The following is an 18,758-nucleotide window of genomic DNA, read 5'->3' as shown; positions in this document are numbered from 1 at the left end:
CCCTCTTGGTTGTGTTTTTATTGTTCCCCCGGCAGTGAAACCGTACAAACGGAAACTAGCCGTCAATTTACACCGAATAACACTGGATTCAGTGTGCGTTCTGATTGGCTAAAAAGCTTCCATTTATCAGAAGACCGTGTTATAAGCTTAGTTTTCACTAGCGACGCAAGTACAAGCGCAAGCACAAGCCCAAGTATAAGTAGATTGTGCCAAGTGAAAACGAACGTCGATATTAGCACAAGCATAAGAACACGAATTTGGCGGCAGAAATTTCTCAGGCGTCGAGTGTTGTTGTCTCTTCTACTCTTGTGGCAATGAAAGCGACTTCAAAAAAAGGAAAACGAAACATTTCGGGTATCTTTCAAGAAGGAACAAGTAATCCCCATTTCTTTCGCTACTTGAGACCACGTTTGTTCCTTTTTGTTTTTGTCTTTAAACTCCCTACAATCTTCCGAACATCCTTTGAAAACTTTAATCAAATTAAATCAACCGTGGCCTTTGCCATTGTTCAAATGCTCAGACGCGGGGGAATCTGAAACGAGAGCTTTAATTGGCTAGACACGGACATAAGCAGTAACATTTCCTGTGCTTATGCGGGGTTTCGTTTTCACAACAACACCGTTATTGATCCTTGCGCATACAAAGAAGCCAAAGCCAGATCATAATTGTACATAATTATACTGTTATAAAATTAAACACTGATTAGAGATGAAGCAAACACTTGCGTGCGGCCTGTATTTAACGTTTCTAAATTTATCTGGTGTTCTCAAATTCCCGTCGAGTTTTTGAGAGTTTGATAATATAATTTTTTCTTTCATGAGGGGAAAGTCAAGACTCCTTTCTCGCGAACCACCGCAAGCCCCTAACGCTTCACAAACTGTTAACATTGGAATTGGAAGCAGGTTTTCTTAAAACCGCGCAGTGTCTACAGTCTATACCCTGCACAGAAATCGGCTGTGAAATATATATAACCGTGTGAAAACAAAGGGGGGAGGGGGGTGGAACCCGAGGTTTTTTTCGTAGTATTGAATATTCCAATTTTTGTTTTGAGTTTATTTTGGGAATTAAAACAAAAATTGCAAGATCAACAAGAATATGTCAAGGCACGGGATACACGTCATCGCACCAGGGAAATTACCTGCTGAATTACGCAGTCAGATATGCTCTATTTTTACTTGCAAAAGCTCGTCGGACTAGGCTAAACGGAGAAATACAACGCGATGGACTTAATCTACTCTTCATTTTGGCGTGAAATGGACTTCTTTTTAATGCCATTCATGAACTGGTTTGGGTTTATTTTATTGAACATTCGGAACAAAATAAATATTTGCTTGCGTAAGCAGGAATTTTCAAGAAAGAGATGACGCGGTGAAGGAAATTCATGTCACGCACACTCCGTGACTCACGCAAGCACGAATGAATGCTTTTCTAAAGATTTTTGAGTTATTTTTTCAAAATAGCTCTTAGTCCCCAGGATGTCCCGTGAATCAGTCAGTGGGTCGATCAGTGGGTGAAGTATGTTTGTTTGTCACACCAATCAGATTTCAGGTACTATCAGAACCAATCAAATTGCAGTTTATAAAGGCGAAGTTATCTGACGAAATTATGTGTCGCAGCGTGTCGCAGTTCGTTTTCGATGAAAGATTAATTGGCAAGCCGTGAATTATCATGGATTTGAAACGTATTCGTAGTTTGCGAATCAAATTGTGAGCTTCGATACAAAGTTCCCAACTTCGGCCCGAATTTATTAAATCCTTCTGTAAGTTATGTTATCAAAAAGGGCTTTGCTACGCTAAACTGTTGGAAACAAATGACAGTTTCATCCGGTTTACAAACGCAGAAGACTTGAAATTGAAGACAGTGAAGATTATGCCTCACAGAAATCGTTAAATATGTGTTTTCATACAAAAAAGTTAAAATTTGACCAAATTTCTACATGCAGGATATTTATTTATCGGCAAATCACTTGCGTGATCGCTGATGCGAAACGTTGTCTTGCACTTCAAGCTACTTTCCTTGACAAGTTCTAAAATCTTCGAGTTCAGAAATCGCCATGACTTTCGAGCAACATGTCTTGTTTCTCCTCAACTACCTTGGAAAGTTCAGTCGGGCCGAAGTCGGGAAATTTGTATCGATGTTTGCAATTTGATTCGCAAACTCGCACCGTAATTGGCAACTTCATAACAAAGTTTCCAATTTCCCAACAAACTTCGCAAAGCGGGCGGCCAAAGTAAACTGAAATCAACTGTAAAACATTTTCGTTCAAACATTTAATGAATCGGTACAAGTAACTTTACTGTTAAAAGCAACTACGACCGATAGCAAAAACAGAATAAGAGCGTGCCATTTCGTGACAACTTGACAACTCAATTAGTTCTTGTTTGTTGAATAGAATTTACGTTGTGAATGAACGAAAATCTTTGTTGGACAGTTTTGACAGGGAACAAATACTCCAGGTGTACTGCGCTTTAAAGAACTTTTCCGAAGAGAGTAGTTTTTTTATTTGATTCGTTTATTACTTCGTTTATTTTAGTACTTTTCGTTCAATGTCTATATGGAGACGTGGCTTTTTCGAGAAAAACAAGGGTATCGTGTTACGTTCGTTTTAAAGAAAACAAAGGTATCATGTTACAAAAGTGAGAAAAACAACGGTATCATGTTACAATGTTTGGCAAAGAGCCAAAAGTATTCCGTAACAAACAAAATTAACCTGTTACAGTTGCTACAAAGCTAGCAACAAAATAACCGCTTTAAACAGAATAAGAACGTGCCATTTTGTGACATTTTGACAATTGAATTAGTTTTGTTTTTTAATTAAATGATAGAAATTTCCGTATTAAATAAAACAGTTCTGATGTATCAAAATGCATGTAAAAATTATTTTGTTTGCAAGCAAACTTTGTGCAAAAAAGTGACTCGGTGGTGCGCCATACACAAATAGCTCAACCCATGGCATAAACCATCCCAACAGGGCAATCACCCAGTTTCACCCCAAGCCACCCCATAAATTGAAAAAATAACTCCTGCACGCTTAGCGTGCCTATGTTTTACTGTGCGGCGCCGTGCCTTTCTTGCCAAAGAACTGAAAGAGGTGGTCAAACATAAACCGCACGGTCACAAACTGCTTGAAGTTTCTTGTTAAGTTTGACCTCAATCAAGGTGAAAACTGAAGCACCAACAATCAACAAAGCAGAATACTAAGTAAGACAATAAATGAATAGTTTACCCACACTAAGTGGTATAAATGTGCAGTCTAAATATATTCTCTGTTTGCTTTGTATGTCTTTGTATCGGCGTCAAAGCATAACGATGTTCTTTCGAAAGAGTTTGTTAGTGTGCCAACCTTAGCACCTTCGTGCACGCGCTACTTTAGTGCTTAGCTATATTGTGTCAATATCAAGCTTAATGCCTATTATGAGCTTTGGGTCTTGAGTAAAATTCTGCCTAGGATTCCTTGTATTACCTTAAAAAGGAATACAAGTAGTGAAACACAAGTTCAAATGATTTTTCAATGCTTTATTTTCCAATTAATCCAATCTTCTGCCTGTAACATTATACTTTTATCTACTTTTGATTAACCCATCGGTTTTGAGATCTCATCTGTTTGTTCGTACGTCCGGGCTGAAACTTAAGCTAATTAGACGGTTCTTATGATAGGCGGACGCTGGGTCTTTTCGATGGGAGGAAGCTAGGTCTTACCGATGGTCGGAAGCTGGGTCTTTCTGATGGACGGAGGCTGGGCCTTTTCGATGGACGGAGGCTGGGTCTTTTCGATGGACGGAGGCTGGGTTTCCCTGATGGATGGACGCTGGATCTTCGTGATAGAAGGAAGCTTAGTCTTCCTGCAGGACGGAAGCTGGGTATTTCCGAAGGACGGAAGCTGGGTCTTTCCGAAGGAGGATAGCTGGGTATTTCCGAAGGAGGGAAGCTGGGTATTTCCGAAGGACGGAAGCTGGGTCTCTCCGAAGGAGGATAGCTGGGTATTTCCGAAGGAGGGAAGCTTGGTATTCCCGAAGGAGGGAAGCTGGTACTTTCCGACGGATGGAGGCTGGGTCTAAAGCTGGGTCTGTCGCTGGGTTTTTCCTGTATGAAAACAGAGCATTGAATTGAACTGGCTTTATTCAAAAAATGTCAATTACGAAAAGATCACCGTTCACCGATTTCTATAATTATGTGCTGAATCAGAGGGTTTAGTTGTTAAGATGATGACGACAACAACACTGAAGATGTTAGAGTAAAGGCAATATTAAACACATCCTACCGAAACTGGCGGAAAGCTTGGAGGCTGAAATGGGCCACTTCCCTCGTCAGCTAACTCGCCCGGGACTTCGTCAGTACATGGCAACTCGTCTTGGGCGACTGAAGCTCCGAGAAACAGGAAAAGTAGTATAGGATTCATCTTGAGTACAGTTCTTTGCTAATCCTTTTGGCAATTTGACCAACACGGTTCCTTTTACGGGCTTTTGAGAGCCTTTAAGATTGAATTGCATCAGTAAACTGATCATGACAGTGCAGCTTTTTGTCGTGGGTAGGTATCGTGGGAGGTGGGTTGTGGGTGTGGGTAAAAACCGTGGGTCGTGGAAAAACTTTGTCTGTCGCCAAATTGTAATTGTAGAACAACTTTGGAAGGATCATTCAAAGATTTTCCGCTATTTCTCCACAATCGCAGAAAGAGGCGAGAAGAGGTTTTGCTCTGTATCTGTAATCTGAACCCAACTTGCATCTGCTAGGTACAAAACATTAATAAACAACAACAACAAGGAAGAGTTCCCAGATGTGCAAGTATGCGATTTTCATCCTCTTATTGTCGTCAGATCCCCCCAATTTGTCACAAAGGAACAGTTTATTCATCATCAACTGTTACTAAAATCAGTTAGCATTTTCGGAGTTTCTCCTATCTTGAGGAGGACTGTAAGAATGTCAAAGATGATTAATATAGTAATATTTAGAAGGACTTGCTGATGTTGGATTCGTGTTTTAGGAATAAGAAGAACTCTTGGTCAAATAATGAAATAACAGTTGGCCCATACACATGTGTGGGTTGAGCGACTCCAAAATTATTCTATACGCGCCTAATCTCGTTGACAAATAAAAGCAGAGCTTTGTTTGGAGACCTAAATAAGCAGTTAAATATAAAGATATCTTATCTTTACAAAACGGATTGTATTCTATGCAAACCCAGGTACAATATCTCAAGTGTGGGCGCAACGGTTTGTATTTTATACACACCTGTTTCAATAGTAAGATATCAGTTTACATGACCCTGTGTACAAGCGCCCACGCCCTTTGGGGAAAGTGGATAGATGAACACAGTCATTTTGTCTACTTGGCGAGAATAAAATTTGTAAGGTTGAACATAAAAACAAGAATTATCAAGGTTTATGTTGTCTACCGAAGGCGAAGGCTGTGGCTTTTGTTGCGGATGAAAGAAATACGAAATACTTTTATTATAGTGTCAAGGTATTTAGCTTTTAAAAAAACTAATTGGGGACACTATTTACATAAAAATATATCTAAGCTACATGAAGTTAAAAATATCTACACTTAAATTCTAAAAAAAAACCGTACAACATAGATGAATAGATAAATCAATGAATAAAAAAAATGAGACTAGAATATAAAATTTTAAAATAAAAGTAGGTGTAAGATAAAAATTGCAGTTAAGAATCAAAAATTAAAAATTTAACATTTAATAATTTATAGCGGCCTAGCTGCATATGTCACATTTACACTTAGTTTGTATAAGACGTGTGAGGTCTTTTCTCCCAATACTGTTTTTAAAACTCGTGACATTTGGTTTTTCTCTGTCACTGTAATCTACTAGTTTGTTCCATAGATAAGGCCCGAAATATCGTAGAGAATGTTTCCATAATGTACCGTGCGAAAACGTGGGATATTAAAATCGGCGTTCCTCAGATTATATCGTTTCGGGGCTGTATTAAATATTTCTGTTACATAAGTGGGCACAAGTCCGTGTTTTACTTTACACATGAGGATGGCGATGTTTTCTAGCCGTTGTTGGTACAAACTTGGTAGACTTGCCCTTTTTAGTAGCTCACTGTAGGTAGATTAACATGAGAAAACTGAATACAATATATCTTTTCCTGTCCTTTAAAATACTATTTCATTATCTTGGGCTAAATTTCATCAACAACGTTTTGAAGCTTTTTTTGTGATGGATTTCGGAATATTCTCTATATAGCCCATTTACACAAGTGGTATTTGGTAAAATTCGACTTTTCGCGCTCCATCCCAAACCGCGCGATTTCACTGCGATTTAGTCGTGATTTCAGCCTGATAGCTTGATCTCCGGAGGTTTCAAACAACATCAAAAACAACACCACACCCTTGTTTATAAGACGTTTGCATATGCCTTGTTACAAAGCCCCTGTTCATTTTATCACGTTTCATAGAATTTCTAGCGATATCGCGCACAAATCGCTCTGAAATAACTGCAGCTGGTTGTAACGCGAGCGCAACAGAAATTGCAGTGGAAATCAGTACAAAAACTGCGCTAAAATCGCCCCTGTAAAGCTTTTGGTAAGCCATTTGGGCATTTTCACAAGTGGTACTGTTAAGGTTCCGTATCAGGAAATATTAATAATGGTCTATAAAATGCAAAATAGGAACGAGGTCAATCTTTCCAATATCGACCAAGCAAGCTAGTTCAATATTGCTTTTTAGTTCTGAATCTTCTTTATCTCTTAGTGGAGCGAGAAAGCCATGGCGACGCATACAGGAAGGAAAAAATAATAAAAAACACGTGGAATAAATCTGATTGGTTCTTGTAAGACATGTGAATTTTTAATCGTATCAAATTTGGGTAAACAAAAGTTGACCTGTTTCGAAAGTCTTACATGGGTGGTGAGTTGAATTTGAAAATAAGTTTGTCAAGATATTCCGTCTCGTAAGAGCGAGTTCAAGTGTCTTCGAAACTTCCTTGGAAGTCTTCTGGAAAATAAGTCTAAATAAGTCTTACTTAAAAACCCAGTACCCGATGACAGTTTCAGGACATAAAGGACGAAGGATAACCCGAAAAAGTTCATTGTGTCCAACAATTCAGACAACAAATAAGGATCTTGATAAATAGATTGTTATATTTCGGTATAAGCTATACCATCATCAGACTAATAAAATTAACATACAAGCTAGATTTTAAATACTGTGAGTGAGGAGACGGAAACAATAAGTTTACTCAGGAGAATAGATAGAGTTCTCTGCTGGATTTTAGTCCATTGTTCAGGGAAGGTGCTGAGCGTTTGATATAATAAGCCTCTTTGTATAGAAGAAGATTCCAGTTGTGATCACAGTCTAATACCGCTGTATTATCACGGACAACATGGGTGAAATATTCTTTGTCATTACTGATAGAAGGTGGAGCAATTTCATTGTTTAAATTATCCGGTAGATTACACAAATCACGAATGAAAAGTAAATGGTTACACGTTCGTAGGTGTTTGTAAATTGCGCTCTCTTTGTCAGAGATTGCGTGTTCATGTGTTCGGACGAAAAGAGTTCTGTCCGTTTTGCCGACGTACGTATACGCTGATTGGCAGCCAGGGCATTTAAATTTGTAAACAACATGTGATTTATTCAGAAGTGGATCTCGATCTTTATTGTTCGTATAGAAACATAGTTTCGTTGTTTTCTCGCGTACTTTTATCTCGATGTTAGAGTTTGTAAGACATCTGCGAAGCTTTCTTTTGAAGGATCTTAAGAGTTGGGATGTTTTGTCTCCGATGTACGGGACAGAAAGCCAGATGGTTATGGAGTCTTCCTTGTCTTTGTTCGCTGCTGAACGGATCTTATTCAGGACATCGTAAGAGAACCGTCGAATTAGCGCGTTTGCAATGCGCGAGGGGAAATTGTTCCAAGATACGATCGTTTTGAGCCGTGTTAGTTCAGATTTAAGCATATTAGGTGAACAGATACTGTGGATGCGGTTGACTAGGGCTTTAATCCAAGAACTTTTCTGGCGCCATGGAACGAAACTATCAAAGTTCGTGTATTGGCCTGTAAAGGTGTCCTTACGGTAGATTCCGATGCCGTTGGTTAAAATTTTGATATCCAGAAAGTGCGGAGTGGTATTTTCAAAGAGATCATAAGTAAAGCGGATGTTCTTGTCAAACTTGTGGAAAAGTTCTAGAATGATGTCGATTGTGTCAGGTTTTATCAAGAGTAGTGTGTCGTCAACGTATCTACAATAGAAGGTGATAAGTCCTCGATCAGGGGTGGTCAAAGACTCGCGGATTTTTCGTGTTACCATCATCGCCGAAAATTTGACGTCACATCCGGTCAAAAATGGGCAAAAATGTCGAGCACGTCGATTGGCAAATAATGATGGTGTACTTTTGTGTCATTGGCGGAAACACTCCTGCACAGGGCCAACTTGCTACCGTCACACCCTGAACTGAGGACCAATGAACAAGATCGAGTCCTGCATGATCTGAGAGCAAATGGGTACCCTGACGTCCTGTTTTAAGAAATGCATCCGGGACAGAACAAAGGAGAGGCCAACGCAAGAAAGACCATTAGGACTTGCAGTCCTGCCGTACGTAAGGGGTGCATCGGATCGAGTGGGCCGTGTACTCAAGAAAGTCTGCGTTCGGACGGTATTCAAGCCGGTAAGAACATTAGGCCACGTATTCAGAAAGCCGAAGGATAGACCAGCGGCTAACCGAATGGCAGGAATTGTTTACAAAGTGAAGTGCCACGACTGCTCTTTTACATACATCGGGGAAAGCAAGCGCTCGTGGTCCTCGCGCGGAGCTGAACATGATCCAGGCCGCGCGAGCAATAGCGAATCAGCAATAAACAGCATGCGGAGTCAACGGAACATGACATCCATCCGAAGGACGCCCAGATCCTCGAGCGTGGTGTAATCAATTACGGCAAGAGGCTTTTCTTGGAGTCGTGGCACTCCACTTTGGACAGCAATGCTATCAACGAACGCAAAGCTTTTCCTCGCGCTTATGTGCCGTTAATTCAAAATTAAAATGTCGCACTAACGCACAGATTGGTAGCGCGAGCACCAACAAACTTTCACTAACTCTGTTGAAGGTGAACAGATGTCACCGAAAATTTAGAAAAGAAAAACAGATCGGCTTAAAATATCTTCTTTAAAAGATATAATACATATAAGCGGAAAATAGGGAGGATAAATTTAAAAAACGGGATTTTAGCTGAGGACCCACCTGGTGTTTCAGTTGGAAAGGAGTTCCCAAACGTTATTTTACAAACTAATAAAAAGTACGGACAACACATGAATCAATACCCAGTGCAACACTTAGAAAATATTGGACCAGCAATGGATCAATCTGATTGGTTGTTTTTATTTATTGTGACCCTCTGACTATCTTAGTCGTGCAATAGTTATCGTTTTATCAGGGTTTTAGTTTAAAATGGTCGCTAACGAAACGTTGTTGCTTAGATAAAGTTCTTGCTAAAAAGATTTGGATGGAAATAGTGCTGGTACTTTGAAAAAGCCGGAACGTCTTACATTAGGTGGTTAATTATACAGGACAAGTTCAAACGTTTTTACGTAGTAACCAGTGATACAGCTTTACGCATTCGAGGAGAGTGAAGGTTGAACTTAAAAGGGAAGGGGGAGCTTATAACAACGGGAAGGGGGCGTATAGAAGAAATAAAACGGCGCACATCTAAAAAAACAGTTAAGATACTTTTTCAATGCTTTATTTCCCGGGCAATCCTCTTTAACATTTTACATTTCATTTGTTTTGACATATCGTTCATCAGAGATCAAACTTTATTGTTTTAACGTTCCTCAAGAACGAGTTGGTCTCCATGATGGACGCCAATTGGTCTTCCACGATCTGGATCATTCCGATAAAAGAAACTTGGGTCTACCAGAAGGAAGATAACTGGGTCTTCTCGACGGACGGTGACTAGGTCTTCCTGACGGACGGTGGTTGGGGCTTCCCGACGGACGGTGGTTGTGTCTTCCCGACGGACGGTGGCTGGGCTTCCACAGTCTAGATTCTTCCGAAAGGAGGAACTTGGGTCTTCCAGAAGGAAGGAAACTGGGTCTTCCTGACGGACGGTGGCTGGGCTTCCACAGTCTGGATTCTTCTGAAAGAAGGAACTTGGGTCTTCCAGAAGGACGGTGGTTAGGTCTTGCCGACGGACGGTGGCTGGGCTTCCACAGTCTGGATTCTTCTAAAAGAAGGAACTTGGGTCTTCCAGAAGGAAGGAAACTGGGTCTTCCTGACGGACGGTGGTTGGGTCTTCCCGATGGACGGTGGCTGGGCTTCCACAGTCTGGATTCTTCTAAAAGAAGGAACTTGGGTCTTCCAGAAGGACGGTGGTTGGGTCTTCCCGACGGATGGTGGCTGGGCTTCCACAGTCTAGATTCTTCTGAAAGAAGGAACTTGGGTCTTCCAGAAGGACGGTGGTTAGGTCTTCCCGACGGACGGTGGCTGGGCTTCCACAGTCTAGATTCTTCCGAAAGAAGGAACTTGGGTCTTCCAGAAGGACGGTGGCTGGGTCTTCCCGACGGACGGTGGCTGGGCTTCCTCAGTCTAGATTCTTCCGAAAGAAGGAACTTGGGTCTTCCAGAAGGACGGTGGTTAGGTCTTGCCGACGGACGGTGGCTGGGCTTCCACAGTCTAGATTCTTCCGAAAGAAGGAACTTGGGTCTTCCAGAAGGAAGGAAACTGGGTCTTCCTGACGGACGGTGGTTGGGTCTTCCCGATGGACGATGGCTGGTCTTCCACAGTCTGGATTCTTCTAAAAGAAGGAACTTGGGTCTTCCAGAAGGACAGTGGTTGGGTCTTCCCGACGGACGGTGGCTGGGCTTCCACAGTCTAGGATCTTCTGAAAGAAGGAACTTGGGTCTTCCAGAAGGACGGTGGCTGGGTCTTCCCGACGGACGGTGGCTGGGCTTCCACAGTCTAGATTCTTCCGAAAGAAGGAACTTGGGTATTCCAAAAGGACGGTGGCTGGGTCTTCCCGACGGACGGTGGCTGGGCTTCCACAGTCTAGATTCTTCCGAAAGAAGGAACTTGGGTCTTCCAGAAGGACGGTGGTTAGGTCTTCCCGACGGACGGTGGCTGGGCTTCCACAGTCTAGATTCTTCCGAAAGAAGGAACTTGGGTCTTCCAGAAGGACGGTGGTTAGGTCTTCCCGACGGACGGTGGCTGGGCTTCCTCAGTCTAGATTCTTCCGAAAGAAGGAACTTGGGTCTTCCAGAAGGACGGTGGTTAGGTCTTCCCGACGGACGGGGGCTGGGCTTCCACAGTCTAGATTCTTCCGAAAGAAGGAACTTGGGTCTTCCAGAAGGACGGTGGCTGGGTCTTCCCGACGGACGGTGGCTGGGCTTCCACAGTCTAGATTCTTCTGAAAGAAGGAACTTGGGTCTTCCAAAAGGACGGTGGCTGGGCTTCCACAGTCTAGATTCTTCCGAAAGAAGGAACTTGGGTCTTCCAGAAGGACGGTGGCTGGGTCTTCCCGACGGACGGTGGCTGGGCTTCCACAGTCTAGATTCTTCCGAAAGAAGGAACTTGGGTCTTCCAGAAGGACGGTGGTTAGGTCTTCCAGACGGACGGTGGCTGGGCCTAAACAGCCTGGATTCTTCCGAAAGAAGGAACTTGGGTTTTCCAGAAGGAAGGTCGCTGGGTCTTCCTGATGGACGCCAGTGGGGCTTAAAGTTGGGTCTTTCCTGTGCGAAATTAAAATAAAAGAGTTTGAATTAATCGTGTTAGAACGCTGGCTCTGAGGGTTCAGCTAGCAACGACAAAAAGAGGGAGACTTTGTTTCTTTTGAAGGTCAAACTAAGTTTATTTCATATAAGTCTTCCAAAGCGACAACTAATTCTACAACTCTAGCGAATTTTAACATCAAGCGAACTTTTTTCTAGTAATCATTTTAAGAACCGCCGTAACAAGGAAACCAGAAAATACATGAGGAAATAAGTATCGACTGAAACTGTTCATGTTGAAAATCACATAATGAAAGTAGCCGAGCTTAAAAACCCCCAACGTTGTCTATGGAATTAACTAGCTGTCCAGGACATAGATCAAAATCAGAATTTCTGGTTTTGATCTACAGTAAGACTAACTTTTAAAACAATATCAGACATCCGCAAATTTAAGTCATAAAAGAAAAGTTTAACTGCCTAAACGTTACTTAGTTTAAAACTAATTTAATCATTGTTAATAAAAAAAAACAGTTATTCGATTAGTATGAGTGCGTAATCAGAGGGTAGCTCTTACGATGACAACAATTAGTAGGGGTTAAGGTAAAGGCAATAAAACAGTTCTTACTGAAAAAGGCGGAAGGCTTGGACGCTTCAATGGGTCATTTTTTTCAACAGCTAACTCGCCCAGGATTTCTTCATGACTCTCTTCATTTAAGAATTCCACGAAGTCTGGATGGTCAAACGGCAAATCGGCCAAGGCGACTGAAAATCCCAGAAACAGGAACAGTAGTAGAGAATTCATCTTAAGAACAGTGCTTTGCTGATTCGCAAGGCAATGTGGCCAACATACTGTAGTTCATGCTCGCTTTTTATAAGTCTACGAGACTTATTTGCATCAAAATATTTAAAAGGCGAGAACAAAAAACTCTTTGTTTTAACGCTGTCTATCTGTTACGCCGTACTTAGAAGATAAACATTTTGCTCTGTCTACAAGGTTGCCTACTGCGCGCCCATTGTTATCTTTTTAAATTGGTGAGTTCCGCTCAAAACGTTTTTATTGGTTTTCATTAAGGTTAGCAATTTTTGAAAGCATTTTCAGTTTCTCCTCAGTCTTTTAAGTAAGACCACAAGGATATCAAAGATGATTAAAATAACTATAATTTAATAGGATGGGGTGATATCGGTTTTCTTGCTTCACGTACAAGGAAAACTCTTGGTCAGACAACAAAAGAACCGCTTTCCCACGCTTATGTAATCACTCCAAATTTACTTTGCACGCACTTTGTCTCAACGACAAAAGGAGAAAAACTTGTTTTAAGTCCTGGGTAAATAAGTTCTAAAATAAAGGTACCTTTACAAAACGATATGTTTGTCTGTGCAAACCCAGGCTCAAGTATTTAGCGTGGGAGCAAAAATGTGCTTTGTGCAGTGTTTGCACTTTATAAACGCCTGCAATTTCAACAGCATAAGTTAATACTGTTGAACAGGTAACCCTGTGTGAGCGCCCACTCTGTGGGTATAGATGTACACAGTTGAAATTTTGTCTCCTTAGTGAAAATGTATTATTATTATTATTATTATTATTATTATTATTGGACGAAGAGAATTATCAAGGCCGAGGTTTGTGTTTTCTGCCGAAAACTACGAATGCAGAAGCACTAAAATATAGGTATCTTCACAGAACGATTTGTTTGTCGGTGCAAACCCAGGCTCAAGTATTTAGTGTTCGAGAACAATTGTGCTCTGTGCAGTGTTTGCACTTTATAAACCCCTGTTTAAACAGTATAAATTAATAACATGCAGTGTGTGAGCGCCCACTCTGTGGGTATAGATGTACACAGTCCACTTAATTTGAACTTTTGTCTCCATAGTAAAAGTTTAATATTATTGGATGAAGTTGAGCATGATAACGAGAATTATCAAGGCCGAGGTTTGAGTTATCTGACGAAAACTACGAATGCAAAGTCCTGGGCAAATCTGCACTAAAATAAAGATATTAACGATTTCAGTGTAGGTCTGTGCAAACCCAGGCTCGAGTATTTAGTGCGGAAGCAAAAATATGCTCTGTGTTTGCACTTTATAAACAACGGTATAAATTAACAACAGGCGGTACCCTGTGTAAGCGCCCTCCCGTTTAGGTAAAAAAATCAAGGGAAGCGGGCATAGATGTACACAGTCTACTTCATTTAACATTTTATCTCCTTGGTGAAAATTAGCAAATATTGCATGAGGTTGAGCGTAATAACGATAATTATCAAAGTCAGCTGGCTTGAGTTTGTGTTTTCTGCCGAAAACTACGAATGCTGAGGCGAAAAACATTAATTGTGGCCTTGATAATCTGGCTCATCATGCATGCAAAAAAAATAATCCAATTATTGTTTTATTGTACACTTTAAACTACGTCCCCATCAGGGAGTCTGGTCGCTTTTCTTTGTCCCACGCTCGCCGTGACAACAGAAATTACATATTTCGTATTTTATTTACCGAAATTAAAATTTCTATCTTTTGTTCTCTATCTTTATACAGGACGCTATAGATATTGCCGATCCTAGCAGTATGCAGGAAGCGTGTCACATATGACTAGAATAAATGATAGTCTACTTACTCGCGACGAGTCTCCCTGTAGCTCAGATTTTTTTGTCCCACGATTTCGACAACAGAAAATTACACCTTTCCCTTAAAAATACTAAGTTCATTATATTTGGGCTTTTAAGAATTTCAGCGTTTGTATTTTTTTTAATATTATGTTTAGTATAAGCAATGTACCCAGACTGAAAGCTACGTACTGAACCTCTTGATGAGATTTTACTCTCGAGATGGCAGCTTTATACACGACATTTGTCGTGAGGTATTTCTTGAGAAAAAAATCAATCTTGTTCAACTGTGAATAATTTTCCTAACAAAACATATTTTGTTTTAATTTTGGAAAAAAATTAAAAAAAAAACCTTCATTTAGGCACGAATTGGTTTAAAGCTAGAAGCTTCAGGGCCGTAACCAGATCTTTTCCACAGACGAGGCAAGATCTTGCTAGTGGGTTCTGGGGCATGCCTTTCAGAAAACTTCGGAATCAAGAAGCCATGAATCTCACTTCAGAGAGGTATTTCTTGAGAAAAAAATCAATCTTGTTCAACTGTGGATAATTTTCCTAACAAAACATATTTTGTTTTTAATTTTGGGTAAAAATTAAGACGAGGCAAGTGCTTGTCTTGCCTCTTGCTACTTACGGCCCTAAGCTTGTGGAGCCGTGTATTCCCGAACATGAGTTTTTTAAACTGAGTTAATCCGGGCAAAACTTCTTCCACAGAACAAAAAATTAACTGCCTTGTTAAGATTCCTGATTGCTTTTCCAAAGTGCTTTAAACGTTACTGGTAAAACTGTCAAAATTTTCTCACGACTTACAACATTAGGATTTGTTTTGCCTTTAATTTGTAGCCAAATTCAGGTAAATTCAAGCCCCGATTTTTTTAAATCCTTTACTAATGCTCTGTCTATAATAATGCCAACATGCTCCAAACGCGAATTAAATATGCCTCAAATCAAACGCGAAACTTAAACTCCAAGCAGCACTCATTACAAATTACAGTTGAACCCCGGTAACTCGAACTCTGAAGGGAAACGAAAAACAGTTCGAGTTAGTGGGGTTTTCGAGTTAGCGGAGTTTTCGAGTTAGCGGAGTTTTCGAGTTAGCGGAGTTTTTGAGTTAACTGACAGAGTAAAAATGACTGAAAAGTGGGTCCAAGGGAAATGGGAGTTAGTTCGAGTTAGCGGGGTTGTTCGAGTTATCCGAGTTCGAGTTATCGGGGTTCTACTGTATTCATTAACTATAAAAATCATTATCTTTTTCTAAAAGTAGAGTTTGCCAAGAGTGGTTATTAAAAAGAAAGATTAAATAGGCGTAGGAGGCTAAGAAGAACTGGGATTTGCGCACAGCTTGTGATGAAATGGTTGTCGCCAAGGGATGAAGTTCGAAAGCTGATATTTATTTAAAATTAAAATTAATTGGTAATGTCCGGCTTCTTAATTATATCTCGCAGAATCGAATAAATGTAGGGTTTCGGTTATTTCTGAAAATCTAAAATTGGATTTTAAAATTCCAAAATAGAAGGAACCTTCGCTCCGAAATGGTAATGTTATTGGTTCTTATACCAAAGCTCAATGCGCTTCACAATTAAAATTATGGGATGAGACCGGACATCAGCATATCTGGCGCCTTTGGCAGCCGTTATCCATCCATGTGACGAATCTCACCCCACCACCCAACCCATAGATACATGTGAATAGAACAGACCACAACACCGGGAACATCGTGCCCTACTCCTTACGATTAGTGTGGGTTCTTTAACGCCCCCTGCTGACCATGACACTGAAGATGCAAGAGACGGGGCCTACGGTTTATCGTCTTTATCCAAGAAGACTAAAACGTCTAACCATTTGCAGATGTCATTACAAGGGCAGCACGTTCACCTCAGTTAAATAACAAAAAAAATCCGAAAATGCACGGTTATTTAGACGCCTTTGAAAGCGACAACTCAAGACACCAGAGGAAGACAAGTTTACTGTCGAATTTTATAAAACCTTCTTTGCAAGCTTCAATTCGGTAGATAAATTTTCCATCTCACCACGGCAAGGAGCTGTTTCTCCAGATCTTACACAATAGGAAGACGGTTGATCGCTATTATTGCAAGATAAGAGAACAATGACCTTACCGTAACGTTGATTGTAAAATAGACATTTTAGAAAATTAAACTAAATTGAGTCAATTTTCATACGATAAAGGTTTGTTTTGTTTTGTGCTGATCTGGAGTCTGTTAAAGAAGCCTGTAAAAAAGTCGATGAATTTGGAAGGCTGGCAAAATTCACTTTAACGAAGTTAGTAAAGTGTGGCTGGGAAAATGGAAAAAAAAATGAAATGGATGCACAGGCCTTTTCGAATATCGGGGTCTCGTATATGATTAAAAAGAAAACAGTGAATTCAATTTTCATCTTGAAAACAAATTAAAGAGAAGTACACTTTCACGAAAATGCCTCGACATAAACAACATTATGTCTAGACATAATGTTTGGCTTTATGATGGGCTACTTATTTACAAATAGTAGAGAAAACTGTCATTTAGGTATTTAAAACGACCTTTCAAACTATCTTGAACATATCCAACGAATGGGTCCATTCATTTTAAGGGGCTTATTCGCTTCTGTAGGTAAGTGGTACCCTTTACTTATCAGAATAATACGAAACAACCTTTTCTGTCGAACTGGTATATGAAAGGGTAAGGGCTTATATTAGTCTTTGTGAGAGTTTCTCCGTATATTTTTTTTGAGTAGTCAACGAAGAGGGTTGTAAGGTTCTTGCCTGACGAATATATATATTTTATTATACATTGTAGTCACTAGCTGTCTTCTCATTGGCTAAGAGCCTACAGCTAATTCTGGGAATCCGTGGAACCCCGCGCAACCTACAGATTAGTGAATAATCTGCTAGCATGATTATTCACTAATCTGTAGGTTGTGCGCGCAATGCATGATTTCCAAGAGCAATGTGTCAGGCATATGGCGGCGAATTGAAGGAAATTCATAATTCGTCGATTAATTCACTTCTTCAACCGAGAAATAGTTTGACCAAAGTTCAAAAATTGTTGAACAATAAAGTCTAGGAAAACAGAAAATGACTAACAAAAATCGGGAAGAAACTATTCCACGATTTAGATGGACGACCAGCCGGAATAAACACAAGTTTTAAAACAGGTTTAAATCGTTTGTCATTACTTCCTTTTCCTGAAAAACAATGTATAATAAAACAATAATTAGATTCGGTTTATGTGATATTCAGAATAATCAAGGTCTCTGTAAGTGTTATCAGTCTCAGCCTTCGGCTTCGGCTGGTAACACTTACCTCGACCTTGATTATTCCGGATATCATAAAAACCCCATCCAATAATTGTTTTAAATCATAACAAAGTCAATAACAACATAAATGGTGACAAAAAATGCCTTGATGTCGCAAAACTACACCCGAACCAATTAGGGATTGTACAATAATTATCAAGGAGGAGGGGGGAGTGAGAAACCAGAGGGGGGCATAAAGAAAAATCAAAGCAAGGATAGGAGGAGGCTCAAAGTAAAATAAGTCATTCAAGAGGAGGGGGAGGGGGCTTAGCACTTTATTCCGGACAAGTGTTTACAGTTGTCACTGAAAGGCTTGATGTAATAACCTTGTTACTGATTTACTGATATAGAATATACATGGCGCAAGCTTGTTATTGATAAAGCCCTAAAATCTGATGACAGGACCATAGAATGATTAATAAAGACTAAACTTTAATGTCAGAAATACACCGATAGACCAATCAGTGAACAAACAACAGCCAGACAGACAGAGAAACCGCAGGTGGTGTGAATAAAAAAACTGCTGGAAATATAAACTTGATGTAACACAAAGTTCTAAAAACTGGCACTCTTGAGAGAATTTAAAAAAAGCTCTCTTATCGATCCTTGAGTTGTAAAAATCCCAAAAAAGCTCTGCAGCTTCTCCCTAAAAACAATTTGACTGCAGCAGATCGCGCAGACAAGCTTTGTCCGTTTTTGATATAAACACAGATAAATTTTCTTCTTCAATGGAGTCCAGTCGTAATACACCAGAAATCTATATGGGTCATATTCATTTTCATGAGGTGTCCCTGTCAGGAACCTGAAAATGACGCAGGCCCTTGTTCTCTCCCTATCCGCAGTTTCGACTCTTCTCTTTTGTCCTTTTTTTCTCTGCTCCTTCTTCTTTCTGGCATGGAAAGACTGCTTCGAGGTTATGTTTGTTCCAGATGTGGATGTCCAACGAGTAAACATGTAGTATTGCTGTTTATCTGTGACTGGAACAAACAATACCTCGTAGCAATAACAGGTGGGCGTATTAAAAAAATGCTGGGTATTTGTATGTAATTGAAATGTGTGTGAAGGGGGGAGGAGTCATACAATATTTCTGATTGATCAGAGGGGGGCAATAACTAAATTTCCTCTATTAGAGGGAGTTTAGTTACTTATATTTTCCTACTTGAAGCCCATTTCCAATTCCCCCCCTCTGATAATTATATAATTATTGCACAGTCCCT

At 40.2% G+C, this 18,758-nt stretch overlaps 3 protein-coding genes across 3 annotated transcripts; all 3 read right to left on the bottom strand.

Annotated features, from left to right (window-relative positions):
* Window positions 1-3,547: 3,547 nt before the first annotated feature.
* LOC144633698 (uncharacterized) lies at window positions 3,548-4,492 on the bottom strand. The gene is made up of 2 exons (XM_078492559.1): window positions 4,262-4,492; window positions 3,548-4,083 (listed from the first exon to the last, which is right to left on the bottom strand). The coding sequence occupies exons 1-2, from the start codon at window positions 4,397-4,399 to the stop codon at window positions 3,649-3,651; spliced, it is 573 nt and encodes a 190-aa protein (XP_078348685.1). The 5' UTR covers window positions 4,400-4,492; the 3' UTR covers window positions 3,548-3,648.
* A 2,703-nt stretch (window positions 4,493-7,195) lies between these two features.
* Window positions 7,196-8,266, bottom strand: LOC144633493 (uncharacterized). The gene has a single exon (XM_078492348.1). The coding sequence runs from the start codon at window positions 8,264-8,266 to the stop codon at window positions 7,196-7,198; it is 1,071 nt and encodes a 356-aa protein (XP_078348474.1).
* Window positions 8,267-10,625: 2,359 nt separating this feature from the next.
* LOC144633492 (uncharacterized) lies at window positions 10,626-12,480 on the bottom strand. The gene is made up of 3 exons (XM_078492347.1): window positions 12,282-12,480; window positions 10,821-11,677; window positions 10,626-10,746 (listed from the first exon to the last, which is right to left on the bottom strand). The coding sequence occupies exons 1-3, from the start codon at window positions 12,456-12,458 to the stop codon at window positions 10,626-10,628; spliced, it is 1,155 nt and encodes a 384-aa protein (XP_078348473.1). The 5' UTR covers window positions 12,459-12,480.
* Between the last annotated feature and the right edge of the window lie 6,278 nt (window positions 12,481-18,758).

This window comes from Oculina patagonica, chromosome 12 (assembly GCF_052425735.1).
Source record: "Oculina patagonica isolate OP01 chromosome 12, crgOcupat, whole genome shotgun sequence".
In the NCBI taxonomy this organism is placed as follows: Eukaryota; Metazoa; Cnidaria; class Anthozoa; order Scleractinia; family Oculinidae; genus Oculina; species Oculina patagonica.
Note: the sequence above shows the minus strand (reverse complement) of the source record. Positions and strands in the feature narration are given on the sequence as shown.

Bases quoted from the DNA above. Each gene is read 5' to 3' on its own strand.
- LOC144633698 (XM_078492559.1), bottom strand. From the start codon at position 4,399: ATGAATCCTATACTACTTTTCCTGTTTCTCGGAGCTTCAGTCGCCCAA. The intron at 4,084-4,261 runs GTAGGATGTGTT...GTTTTCATACAG, and splicing joins CAAGCTTTCCGCCAGTTTCG to GAAAAACCCAGCGACAGACC.
- LOC144633493 (XM_078492348.1), bottom strand. From the start codon at position 8,266: ATGGTAACACGAAAAATCCGCGAGTCTTTGACCACCCCTGATCGAGGA.
- LOC144633492 (XM_078492347.1), bottom strand. From the start codon at position 12,458: ATGAATTCTCTACTACTGTTCCTGTTTCTGGGATTTTCAGTCGCCTTG. The intron at 11,678-12,281 runs GTAAGAACTGTT...AATTTCGCACAG, and splicing joins CAAGCCTTCCGCCTTTTTCA to GAAAGACCCAACTTTAAGCC. The intron at 10,747-10,820 runs GTGGAAGCCCAG...TCCTTCTTTTAG, and splicing joins CTTTCAGAAGATCCTAGACT to AAGAATCCAGACTGTGGAAG.